The sequence below is a fragment of the Trichosurus vulpecula genome, chromosome 3 (assembly GCF_011100635.1).
Source record: "Trichosurus vulpecula isolate mTriVul1 chromosome 3, mTriVul1.pri, whole genome shotgun sequence".
NCBI classification, from domain to species: Eukaryota; Metazoa; Chordata; class Mammalia; order Diprotodontia; family Phalangeridae; genus Trichosurus; species Trichosurus vulpecula.
In genome coordinates, this window is record NC_050575.1 from 19528024 (window position 1) to 19540274 (window position 12251).

At 41.7% G+C, this 12251-nt stretch overlaps 1 protein-coding gene across 1 annotated transcript in view; it reads left to right on the forward strand.

The window, feature by feature from the left end:
- TDRD9 (tudor domain containing 9) overlaps positions 1 to 10956 on the forward strand; it is a 224348-nt gene extending 213392 nt beyond the window's left edge. The window contains exons 34-36 of the mRNA XM_036751321.1: positions 7657 to 7775; positions 9446 to 9518; positions 10855 to 10956. Coding sequence (XP_036607216.1) covers positions 7657 to 7775; positions 9446 to 9518; positions 10855 to 10956 — 294 coding nt within the window. The remainder of the gene's footprint in view (positions 1 to 7656; positions 7776 to 9445; positions 9519 to 10854) is intronic.
- The last annotated feature ends 1295 nt before the right edge of the window (positions 10957 to 12251 follow it).

Genomic DNA, 12251 nt, shown 5'->3' on the forward strand with positions numbered 1-12251 from the left:
TCAGATGGTTCTCAAGGAGAAAGTGAGGCTGGTGACCTTGCACAGCTCTCCCTCACTCAAATCAATTCAGTTGCAAGTCATGTCATCATCTTCCTGATATTATGGTCCTCTTTGAGACCAAAGGACAAACCATAACCACAACACATATGAAATACAAGACATTTTTGGGGGGCAGGGCTTTGTACAGAAGATGGTACTTGAGCAAAATCTTGAAGGAAATGAGGGATTCTTTGAGGCAGAGAGTAGGAGGGGAGTGTATGCCAAGCCTGTAAAGGCATGGAGAAGAGAGATTGAGCGTCATCTGTGAGGAATAGTAAAGACAGTTTGGCTGGACCTCATGTGGAAACCAAGGCCCAGAGAGTGACTTTTTCAAGGTTACAGGTGCAAGAGAGCCATGATTTTAACCCATGAACTTTTAACACTCCCTGCCCTTTTTTTGGGTACTGAGTCCCCCTATGTCAAGCTGGAAGTGCAGTAGCCATTCGTGGACAGATCCCATGACACTGCTTACTGCAATAGAAGCTTTGACCAGTTCATTCTGACTTTAGCTGGTTCACTCCTCCTTAGGCAGCCCAGGGGTCCCCTGCTCTCAGGGATCCACCTTATTGGTACTGAAATTAGTGATAGAAATCCCATCAACGGGGCAGCCAGGTGGCGCAGTGAGTAGAGCACCGGCCCTGGAGTCAGGAGGACCTGAATTCAAATCCAGCCTCAGACACTCGACACACTAGCCATGTGACCTTGGGCAAGTCACTTAACCCCCTGCAAAAAAAAAAAGAAAAATTCCATCAGCTCTAGCCCCTCTACCCAGACCTCTTGATCTCAAGCAATCCACCAGCCTCTTGGGAGCAGGGATTACAGGTATGTATCACTGCCACACTCAGTTAACCCAGATACTGATTCCAAATCCAGTGTACCTTCTTCAGTACTGTGCACAATTATTACTAACCGCTGAGTGTGGTAACAGCTTGATTTCATCCTTTCTCATTTACCTTGTTTTTATTCGTTTGTTATTCTCGGTTACTTTTATTTCTTCTCCTAAAGGATAAAGCGCTTATTCTATCCTGAAATTTGGAGGGAGGTTATTAATCTGCCGATCTATTCTTTTTTCCCCACAGAAATGACTGGATTTAGGTCTAGAGATCATTTAGTCCAACTCCTAAATTTGCAATGAGGAAATGAAACCTTGTTGGTCAACAAGTATTTGTTAGGTACTTATTACTATGTGCCAGACACCGTACTGGGTGTACAAAGAAAGGAAAAACGGTCTTTGCCCCCAAGAAGCTCACTATGCAATAAGCACACAATCACATACATACAGGATATTTACAGGGCAAATTGGAGACTATCAGTGGGTGGGAATTGAGCCGAAATTTAAGGGAAACTAGAAAGTAGAAGTAAGTGGAGCGAGCCATAGTGGGCATGAGGTACAGACAATGAAAATGTATGGAGTCAAAAGATGGATTGTCATGTACGAGCAGCGGTAAGAAGGCCAGCGTGTCATTGGGGGTGTAAGACTACATGGCAAGGAGTGAGGTATAAGAAGACTTGAAGAGTAGGACGAGGAGAACTTATTACCAGCTTTAAAAGCCAGAGGGTTTTATATTTGATCTCAGAGGTAATCGCCACTGGAGTTTATTGAATAGGGCAGTGGCCAGTTTGATAGCTGAGTGGAGGATGAACTGGAGTAGGAGAGATTTGAGATGGGGAAACCAACCAAAAAGCTATGGCAGTGTTGCCAGGTGTTAGGCAGTGATGACCTGCATCAGAGTGTTGGCTATGTCAGAGGAGAGAAGAGACTGTATGAGAGAGATTGCAAAAGCACAATCAATGGGAATTAGCAACAGATTGGATATGGTGTGTGTGTGTGTGTGTGTGTGTGTACACAGAGTGAGGAGTATAGGATGGCACCTAAGTGGTAAGCCTGGGTGATTGAGAGAAAGCTAGTGCCCTTGATAGTAATAGAAAAGTTAGGAATGGAAGGTTTTGGAGGGACAGAGAAGTTCAGTTTTGGATATGTTGAGTTTAAGACATTTACAGGATATGCCAGGTATTTGGAGATACAGGATTAGAGGTCAGGAGAGAGGTAAGGGTTGGATAGATCTGAGAATCATTTGCATAGAGATAATAATTGAAAACATGGGAGGTAATGAGATCATGAAGCAAAAAAGTTTAGAGAGAGTGCAGAATAGGGCCCAGGCCAGAGCCAGCATCCGTGGTAAGCTGAACACTTACATCTCCTCTAGGGAGAATTTGATTACAAATGTAGAAGCTAGGGGGCTTCTGTCTCCTTTCATAGGTTGGCTAGGCAGTGAAATCAAATCAAAGGCACTATGGGTTATTTTGTTAGACTCCAGTGTCAACCAGTAGACACAATTCCAAAAGACTTGAGTAGCAGCTTATTTTATTGCAAGAGAGACTTGGGGAAGTCTGTAATGTTAATTAAGGTGGAACTTTTTTTACTGTTTTCTCTTTTAGAATGCTAAAGTAATCAAGTCTTACTAGAAGCCTCAGGCCCACACCCTTTTGCTGATTAGGATCTAAGAAGGGTATATAAACTCAGAGGTTAGCATTTTGTTTGGGGCTCTCACTCCCTGGAAGAGTGTTGGTGTGATTTGACCCAACGAGACCCTGGGTAGCTGTTGTTAAGAGGCCCCTGGCTTTGGAAAACTCAGATATTGGTGCTTCTCTCGTAACTGTATATTGTGATTTGGTTAGACAGAAGTATTAATCTGTTTATATTGTCTCTGTTTGTATTCTCTCTGAAGTTCAGGGTGCTGGCTTTTCCCCCTGAACTAAGTGAATGATATATGTACGTTTGATTAAAGTAAGATTGTTAATCCCTTAAAGTGGCTTTCCTTAGAAAAGCAGATCAAAGAACATGTGTTGGAAGCCCTCCTGCATGCTGGTGTTATTAGCCTTACACAGCCCCAGCAGCTGCTAGCGACATTGTTGTTACAGGGTCTCATGGGAGGAGAAAGGGAGGGGGAGCAGGAGGCCCCCCCCATACCTTCTTTGAGAATTGCCAGACGGTGGAGGAAAGATATCCTTGCTTATCTGAAAGGGCCCAGCTGCAGTGTTTATCAGCCTGGGTTATAGATGGGCTAAAGCCAGGTTGGTACCTCAGCTTTAAGGGCATGGAGAGTTTAATAAAGTTCAGTTGCAAAGGATCACTGTTATGTTAGTTAGGGGGGGCTTCATCTCTGGAAAATTAGGGGGATGATGTCCACACTTCCACACCAACTGGAATGTTCTTCTCTCTTGTTCCGTTGTAAAAAATTAGGCTGACCATTTCCAGGCCAAACGTTGTTATTCCTTAGATGAAGTGTGTCCTTACCCTCCTCCGAGTTTGTAGGCAGAGATAGATAAACTGCATGGAGAGTTTTGTCCAGCACTTGAACACCTCCTCCCAGTTTTTGGGAGAAGGGGAAAATGGTATGTCTAGTGGTAGGTCACTACTGAGCTTGACCCTCCCTGCAGGTGGATCTGTGGCACTTCTGCGTAGGCTGTAGCTGGGAAGGGGAAAGGGGACGGAATAAGAGTTATATAGTACCTCCTCTGTGCCTAGCACTGTGCTAAGGACTTTATTACATTGTATCATGTGAGCCTCGCAACAACCCTGCAAGGTAGGTGTTAAGACCCCCATTTTACACATGAGGAAATCAGGGCAAGCAGAGTTTTAGTGACTTGCCTAAGGTCACACAGCTAGTGAGTGTCTGAGGCTGGATTTGAACAAAGGCCTTCCTGACTCCAGGCTCAGTCCTCTGTATAACCAGTTGCCTCATTTGGAACTGTGGATGAATTTTAGAAGCTTTTACCTTTTGTTATTTAAGTTTGGTCTGTAATTTTGAACTCCTCTTTTCTGAGAGGAACTGTAACTTCTGTGTGAGGGCAAGCCGCTTATCCTTGCTGTGCCTCAAGATTAGAGATGGGCAGCTGTTGTCCCAGTTTTCAAAACAACGGCAAAGGTCGGAGTCTCCACACACAGGGTAGTGAGTTTGACTTCCAGCTGCTGGTTAAATCCAAGAATGAGTTCTTAATGAGATGGGTAGGGAGCAGAGCAACCCCAGAGTGTGGCAGCAGAGCTGCACCACGAGGAGCAGGCCACGTCCGACTGATATCTTCTTTTCTGACATGTTTGCTGGACTGATAGATCAAGTCAGGGTACTGCATGACCTCAGGCAAGTCACTTAACCCTGTTTGTCCCCAGTTCCTGTAAAATGATCTGGAGGAAATGGCAAACCACTCCAGTATCTTTGCCAAGAAAGCCCCAAATGGGGCCAGGAAAAATTGGACAGGAGTGAAAAACAAATGATTAGAGGACAGCTAGATAAAAGGCAGGGGTGGAATATTCATGCGCTTTGTAATTGTCACAGAGTCCGAGGCTGGATGTAAAGAAGAGTTTCCTGATGGAGCTGTGTAATAGTGGAATGACCACCTCAGGGGACAGTGGATTCCTTTCTCACCTGAAGGTTTTTTTTTTTTTAAAGCAAAAACTGTGTAACCATTTGTCAAGGATGTTATAGAGAAGATTCTTTTTCAGATGTGAGTTGGACCAGATAGTCTTTGAAGTCCCTTCTATCTCTGAAATTCTGTGATTCTGGACAGCCTTGGGAAGATGAGAGCTTTGATTTGTTTTTCTTGGACCTAGAAGGCAGTACCAGTACCAGTGGATGAACATGGTAGAGGGGTGGACTTTAACTCTGCAATATAAGGACAGAATTCTGAGTGATCACAACTGTGCAGAAGTAGAATGGATGGCCTCAGTGGCTGGTACTGAGTTTTCCATCATGAAATTCTTTCAGTGGAAGCTAAGTAACTGGATAGAAGATTCAGGCATTGTCTGGACCAGATATCATCTTAGATCCCCGTTGCCTCTCAGATTCTCTCATGCAGTTCATTTTAGCAAGCATTTTATTAAATCTCTGTTTCGTGCATGACACCATGCTAGAAGTATAGAATTATAAGTGCAAACATAAAATAAAAAACTTTTAAAAACCATCTTGATTGTTTCACAGAGTAACTGTCAACACAAGTTTATGTCCTCACGTGTCTTCTTCCTCTTCCATATTTTCAGAGTATGAGGTTGTCGTCCTACTTGCTAAGGCTAACTTCCTCAGTTTCTTTGATACTATTCTCTCTTGTCCATTACAGGAGGAAATTAAATGCATTGACCCAGTCAGTGCCCTCAAAAGCAAACCCTTGCACATTTTAGGTGTTTGTGAAATGCTTGTTAAAGAAAATGGAAGAGATTTTTGTAACAGAGGTGATGGGGTTAAGCCCCTTCCAGTGGGCCAAACGCGCTGATTCCTTGCTAAAGGACGTGTGGGACATTCTTAAAGGACGTATGCGACATTCTTGTCAGTCCTATTTGGCCCTGTGATGGACATGGGGGCGAGTAGGGTGGGGATTATGTAAATATAAATTATTGTTGACTGAGCCAGGAAGATCCACCCACTGAATACCCTGTAAGAGGAACTAAGGAGAAACAATTTCTTCCCTCTTCCTTTCCCTTTCAAAATGATCTCTTGCACAGTCACAACCAGCTCTTGGGCTTCCAGAAAGCACTGGAGAGATTTTTCTGCCATAATTCATGAAGTCACCAATGCTTATTCCCTTCTCTGCTCCCCCTCCCCTTTCCCACTTCATGTAAGTCCAAGAGAGAGTGAGCCCTTTCTGGGTCCTGACAAAGACTAAAGAGAGAAACGTTGTTTCTTCTCAACTCCTCCTATAGCCTCTTGAATGGGCAACTCTTCCTGGCTTAGTCATCAGCAGCCCCACCATTGCTGACCAATCAGGAGTCTCTGGTTGTTCAAAAGAGACCAGGGATAGTTACATGGAGGAGTTGGTTCCTGAGTTGGGGGTGAAAGGAAAAGGATTTCAGTAGATACAAATGAGGAGAAAGTATATATCAGACATGGGGGATTGTCAAACCCATAGGGTCCAGCACAGGGTAGGAGAAAACCAAGGAATGGCTAGCTTGTAGTTCAGTTTGGTAAAAAGTAGTATATGTGAAAGAGAGTAGTTATAAAATAAAACTGGGATAGTTGGTTGTAACCAGTTTGTGAAAGGTCTTAAATCTGAGCTAATGAGTTTGTAATTTATGCTTTGAGCACTGAGAGTTTCAGGTTCAGATCTATACATTATGAAAATTAATCTGATAGCTTTTGTGGGATAGCCTGGAATGGGGAAAGACTAAAGTCAGGAAGACAGGATATTTTTAAATTAGTTTGGAGGGCATTAAAGAAGAAAACTGATGGGACAGCAATTGATCAGATGTGAAAGAGAGGAAGAAGCAAAGATCACTGATCTTTTTTATCTGGTAACTTGAAGGATTTTATCAACAGAAATGGGAAAGTTGGAAGAGGGGACATATTTGGATTAAGAGGGGTTTGGTTTAGGACAGTTGAATTCAGGGAACCAAGGAAACTTTTAGGTGGAGATGTCCAGCAAGCTATAGGTGACAGAGGGTGAGGATTCATGGGAAGAGATTGGATCTAGAGAGAGAGATTTCAGTGCCTCTGCCTAAAGATGCTAATTAAAACTGTGGGAGTGGTTAAGATTGACACTAGAAGGTACATATTAAACAACATGCATTTATTAGGTACCTATAAAGAAAAAAAGAAAGGACTGGAGACACTTAGAGTTTGAGAGGAAGACAGCCTGCAAAAGACACCAGGAAGGAGTAATCAGACAGGGAGAGGAGAGAATGTCATGAAAGCCAAGTGAGGAGACAGTGTCAGGGAATGGGCATTAAACCATATCAGAATTTGAAAAGTGAAAGACATAAAAATGGTTAATAGGTTTGACCAAAGGCCATTATTGATAACCTTAAAGAATGCAGTTGTGATAGAGTGGTATGGGGACACAATGAAGATTGTAGAGGGTTGAGGAGCGATTGCAGAGAAATGGTCTCAGTACTCCTTAACAATTAAAAACTATCAAGGATCCTCCCGCTCCAAAGAAATTGTGTTTATGGGGGCTGTATCAGTAGATATCTGAGAAATTAAAACATCTTAGTATTATGAAAGTAGTTTTGACCTTGGGGACACCTAGGAGTCCCCAGAGCATGCTTTGAAAACCACTGGTATAAATGATTTGTTCTAGAAGCTTAGCAGTGAAAGGGAGGTAATTTAAGATGATAACCTCGAAGTGTTAGCAGGTTGCAGGTGAAGTGTTTTTTTTTTTCAAGGATAGGGAAGATTTGAACTTTCCTTCACTTCCTTATTCGGTAGGTACAGAGATTAATGGTGAAAGGGAGATTAATGATGAAAAAGAGAGACGTGATCATACAGGTGAGAATTGTATCAAGGGTACAAATCAAGAAATTAGTCTTAACAAGTAGAGGGACAACCCCATCCTTTAAGAGTAGGTGAAAGGAGAAGACCTGTGAGGACATGCAAAGGTGTCAGTGTAATGCCATGAAAACTTTAGTCAAGGGCGATTTCTTAAAGTTTTTTTTTAAAATTTAGTGTTTTCATGCATAATAACATGTATAGGTTTTCCTGAATTGTGGTTTTGTCAAGTTTTATAAAAATTCATGCTACTCATGTAGTTTTGATTAACATTTTAAGTGAACTGTTTCAATTTTAGGTATAAGTCAGCCAAGATCGTGTAATCTTGATACTATGAGTTTGTGTTCTCATTTATGGACAGATTAACATTCTTCGGGCAGCTGTTAACAAGGTAGTGTGTGATGGACCAAATGGGTGTGTGTATCTTGGGCCCGAGAGAATTGCACAGTTACAAGATAATGCTCGGCAGAAACTTTTAGGGTGAGTTCTGTTGTGATGTTTGATATTCTTTCTGATTCAGTTTCCTTTACTATCTTACATTTCCCTACCTCCTATTTTGACTATCATCTCTTAGCTTATCTTTTAGAGCCTGAATTGCTGTTTTGGTTGCTAACAAGTTTTCTCAATTAAACAACAAAAATTTCTTTTAAAAGCTAGTTAAGACATATTTACCATAATTTGTGAATGAAATGTTGAGGATCTGTATAGATGTTTAACAAAAAAAAAGGACATATCTTCATGATGTCAGTAGAAGTCTGTATGAGAACATTATGGCTATTTAAAACAACATCTGTCATTAGTTGTCATAGTTCGGTCATGTAGAAGGGCAGGGCACCTCGTGGAGCACCACTCTTTTCCCCTCCTCATAGCATGAATAGGCCAGTACCTCAGCAAGGCCACGAACGTATTGGACTGACTGCTGAGGAAATCTAGTGCTGATTGGCCTGTGTGATGGCATAGAAGATCCTCTAATGAAGTGATTTTCCTCAAACTCACTGCTCAGTTTTGGAATGGCTTCTTTTTTAAAGTATGAACTACATAAAGCTATTTGGGACGGCCATACATAAAGCTGTCAGTAATGTTTCTAACATTACTGCTGTTTAAGGCAAAAAGTATGTATTTGCAAAATCTATTCAGAAACAGTAAAACTCATGGTTGTGTTTCAGAGCGCCTGCAGTGAGCAGACAGAAAATGTATAGTACTTGTCAGTAGATGGAGACAAAAACAATTTAAAAGTGTTAATTAGAGAAGGCAAGAGGCAGCCTGAGATGGTGGACCTTGGAATCAGGAAGAGCTGGGCTGAACTGTTGCCTTCTACATGAAACAGCTTTATGACCATGGGCAAATCTCTCAGGCTTGCATTGCCTCCAGTCACTAGGAATGCAAGTGGGAAATGAGCTGCCAGTCTGGACCACTGGAGCACTTTCTTCACCAAGAGTTCCCCACTCTGGCCCACTCAGAAAGGTCCATGCTCAAAAGGGACAGTGGGATCATAGGTTTAGAACTGGAAGGGATCCGAGGGTTCTAGCCCCTCATGTCCAAGTGATGAAGCTGTGTCTTCTCTGAGGTTCCTTATTAAGTGTTAGTGACAGAGACAGATGCTACACATGCATTCTCTGATTCTAGTTACAATCCAAGATTCTTTCCACTGCCTTGCCTGTTGTCACATAGAAGGCTTGTCCTCATTCTTCCTGCCTGCTATGATGTGTAAAGCACACTTTTAGTTCTTCATTATTGCCAAAAAAACAAAACAAAACTATTAATTTGTGTGGATGCCACCTCAACTGACAGAAGTGGAAATCCCAACACAGCTTAGGAGAAAGGGTCATGAATTTCTATGGATAAAAAAATTCATTCCCTTGTAGCCCCCATCTTACCAGTGAGCCTTTCTGAACTTCATTAGGCTAGTCTTCCAACGACAGGCCCAAAGTGCATCAAAGCCTTTCTCGTTGGGTAGGACCCAGAGAGCCTGCACCCTCCTGCTCTGTCCTTTTGAGAACCCCAAGTGATTGACACAGATACTTTAAAATGGAGGTGATTCATTTGAGAGAAATAGACCACATGCTGCCTATTCACAAGTAAGGACTCTTAAAGATGCTTAGTTTTGCAGTACTTGTTAATATTTGGCAACTTTTTTTTTTAATTTTCAGTCTTTTCTGCAAATCGAAGCCAAGAGAAATAATTGTTCCCACATGGTATGAAAAAACATATGATTGGAATCAGGTAAGCTTCTAAGGCATTAAACAAGTGAAACAGCTTGTGTTAGGGACTGGGTTAGGATTAGACTGTTGGTTAAGGTCGGAGAAGTTGAGTTTGGAGAAGGGTCAGGAGTAAGGTGGAGGTAAGCGTTTTTATCTTTGTATCTCCAATCCCTGATTAATGCCTTCCTTTTACTGCCAAATGAAGACACTCATGGCCTCTGCTTCTATAAGATTTACTCCTTCAGTCAGCTGCCACCCCTTCACACATGTGAAACTGATCCCCTCATGGTCCTCAGGCACTGCCAAATTCAATGGTCCTTTTTTTTCAATTCTCATCTCCCAATAAGCATAGGCTTGACTTGATCCTCCTTTACTTCAACCCAAAGGAGTCTGTTAGAGACAGGGTCGGGTTGAGTCCAATTGGTTAGGGCACAAGGAGTCGATTTAGCGAGGGAGAAGGAATTGGAGGGCTGATTTGATAGTGTATTGACTGAGTACAGTATGGAGATTCCTCAGACGTAGCTGCTTCCTAGGAAGGTCTTTTCTATGCAAAGTCCGTTGGGAATAAGCTAGATCAGACTAGACTAACCTGACACCTTTGGAAAGCAGATCATAAATCACCAGGGCCCTGTTACCTTGGGATCATTTCAAAATCTGTCTTGTCCTAGGCCTGTCACTTTACATAGGTAGAGTAACAAAATCTTAGGCCTGAAGGGGATCTTAGAACTGATTTAAACCTTGTAGCCTCTATTGAAAGGTAAGGAAACTGAGCAGTATAGTTTCCTAGTTTTCATTCTGTAGCAGAATTCATTTTTGTGACTTTAAGATTTCCCAGTGTCACAGACAGGGAATCGTAGCTGAAATGCAAAGCTTAGAAAATGTAACAGAAACAGTCCTTTTCATTAAAACTCAGGCTGTAATTTGTGACCGTAACCTCTAAGCCCAAAGGATTCTTGACGGGAGGGAACTCAGCTAAAGTGTTAATTCTCATCCTCTTTGCAGCTCAGGTCGGAAGGCTGGCCTTCACATTGTTTCCAGATCTTGATGTTGAGCACAGCCGTACTCGTATCCCTCATCTTTCCATGAGAAGACCTCCTTGTAGGAGGTTCTCAATGCTCAGTAATTAGATCTGTGCCCGTGTCAGCACGCTGTTCCGAAGGGATGACCCGAGGAGAGGAGGATTTAGTGGGGCTGTTAGAAGGGGACAATGACATGTTTTAGAATAGAGAAGCAAGATTGAATTTTAAAGAAATATTTTGAATGGCTAAGAAAAGTTTTCCCATAGCTTAAGAAACAAGGATTTAGTCATGATTTTGGCAATAAATAATTTCCTTACTATTGTACTTTTCTTTTTTTAGGTTGATCCAAAGCTGATCATGGAACAGTCTGACAGGGAGAGTGGAAGAGGAAAACATACCTTCCTCTATCAGCTTCATAAGCTGATTGTATTAAGTACCTAGATATTTCATCGAATCATAATCAAGATTCAGCATAAAGGAAGTTATGTAAAAGTGGGTTTAAGTTCTTTGTACTTTTCTTTTGCCAAGAATTGTAACCAATGGGCCTGCAGTCTACTGCACTGGAAAGAGGAACATCCGAGGGCTTCAACAGCTTGTAAGGGGGACTGGGGGTGGGAATAGGATGGTATGGTGGGAGCACGGGAAATCCAGCCTTTCCATAAAAATGAAAAATCAGTGTAGAAAATAACATTTCTGCCAAAGCATTCAGGAGGAAGATTTGTTTAAAGAAGAGCTCGTATTTCCTTTTCACTCTGCTGCTAATTCAGATAGTATGAGGTGAACGGAGTAGCTAATGTTCCGTGTGCTATTCTGAAAATGGTTGTATTTTTCTATTGTTTTGGCAGTTTGAGGCTTATTCAAGATGCAGGGCATGTGAAGCTTGGGTTGTCATGAAGGGGCATCTGAGTTCTGTAATGCTTATGGCACATTCTAATTTTTGTTTTGTGAGGAAGAAAAGTGTAGTTTTTTTAAACATACCTTTTGTTTTGTATACTTTAAATGTTCATTCAGGTCCCCCTTCTTAGGTCACATATCGGTGACAGTAGAGAGTGCTTTTCACCTGATACAGCTATGTTACAACAATAAAAGTCATAAGGTAAAGTCGCTGCTGTTAACCATTTTTTTAGTCAGAGAAGTACAAATATTTGCAACTTTAAGAAAAACCAATAAGCAATAATGATTATTCATTCACCAACAAAACATTAAGTACTAAAGGTCAGCTGTGACGTGGTCCCATGTCATCAGTGTTTCGTTGGAAGATGAGGTGCAGATAACCATAATAAACAACAATCTGTAATAATTGAATTTTAGTGCTACATGAGGTGGAAGGTGGAAAGTCATTAATGTTTGTTTCACAAAAAGCTTCAGTGCAGGTTTCTTTGCAACAGCCAGCTTCTAAAAGATTCCTGCTTTTATTTTTAAAAAAGTTTTCATTCTGCTTTTCTGAGATACATCTGTTAAATAAAATGAGATGTGCTTACCTGGAGTCAGGAGTACAGAAAGATGGTAGGCAGGATACTAATCATAGCTTTTCCCAAATTGACTTCCAAGTATTTGAAATCCTTATTTTCCCATGTGTTTATGTATTGCCTGCATTGTTTGAAGTTGCCCTTACATTGTGGTTAGACCTTCTGTCAGCAGAAGAAAAATGTCTAAAAGACAGAAGGGACTTGGAAAGAGAATCGAGATTGTAGTAAGAAGAACAAGCGTAAGTTTGTGATGACGTGCATAAAGTG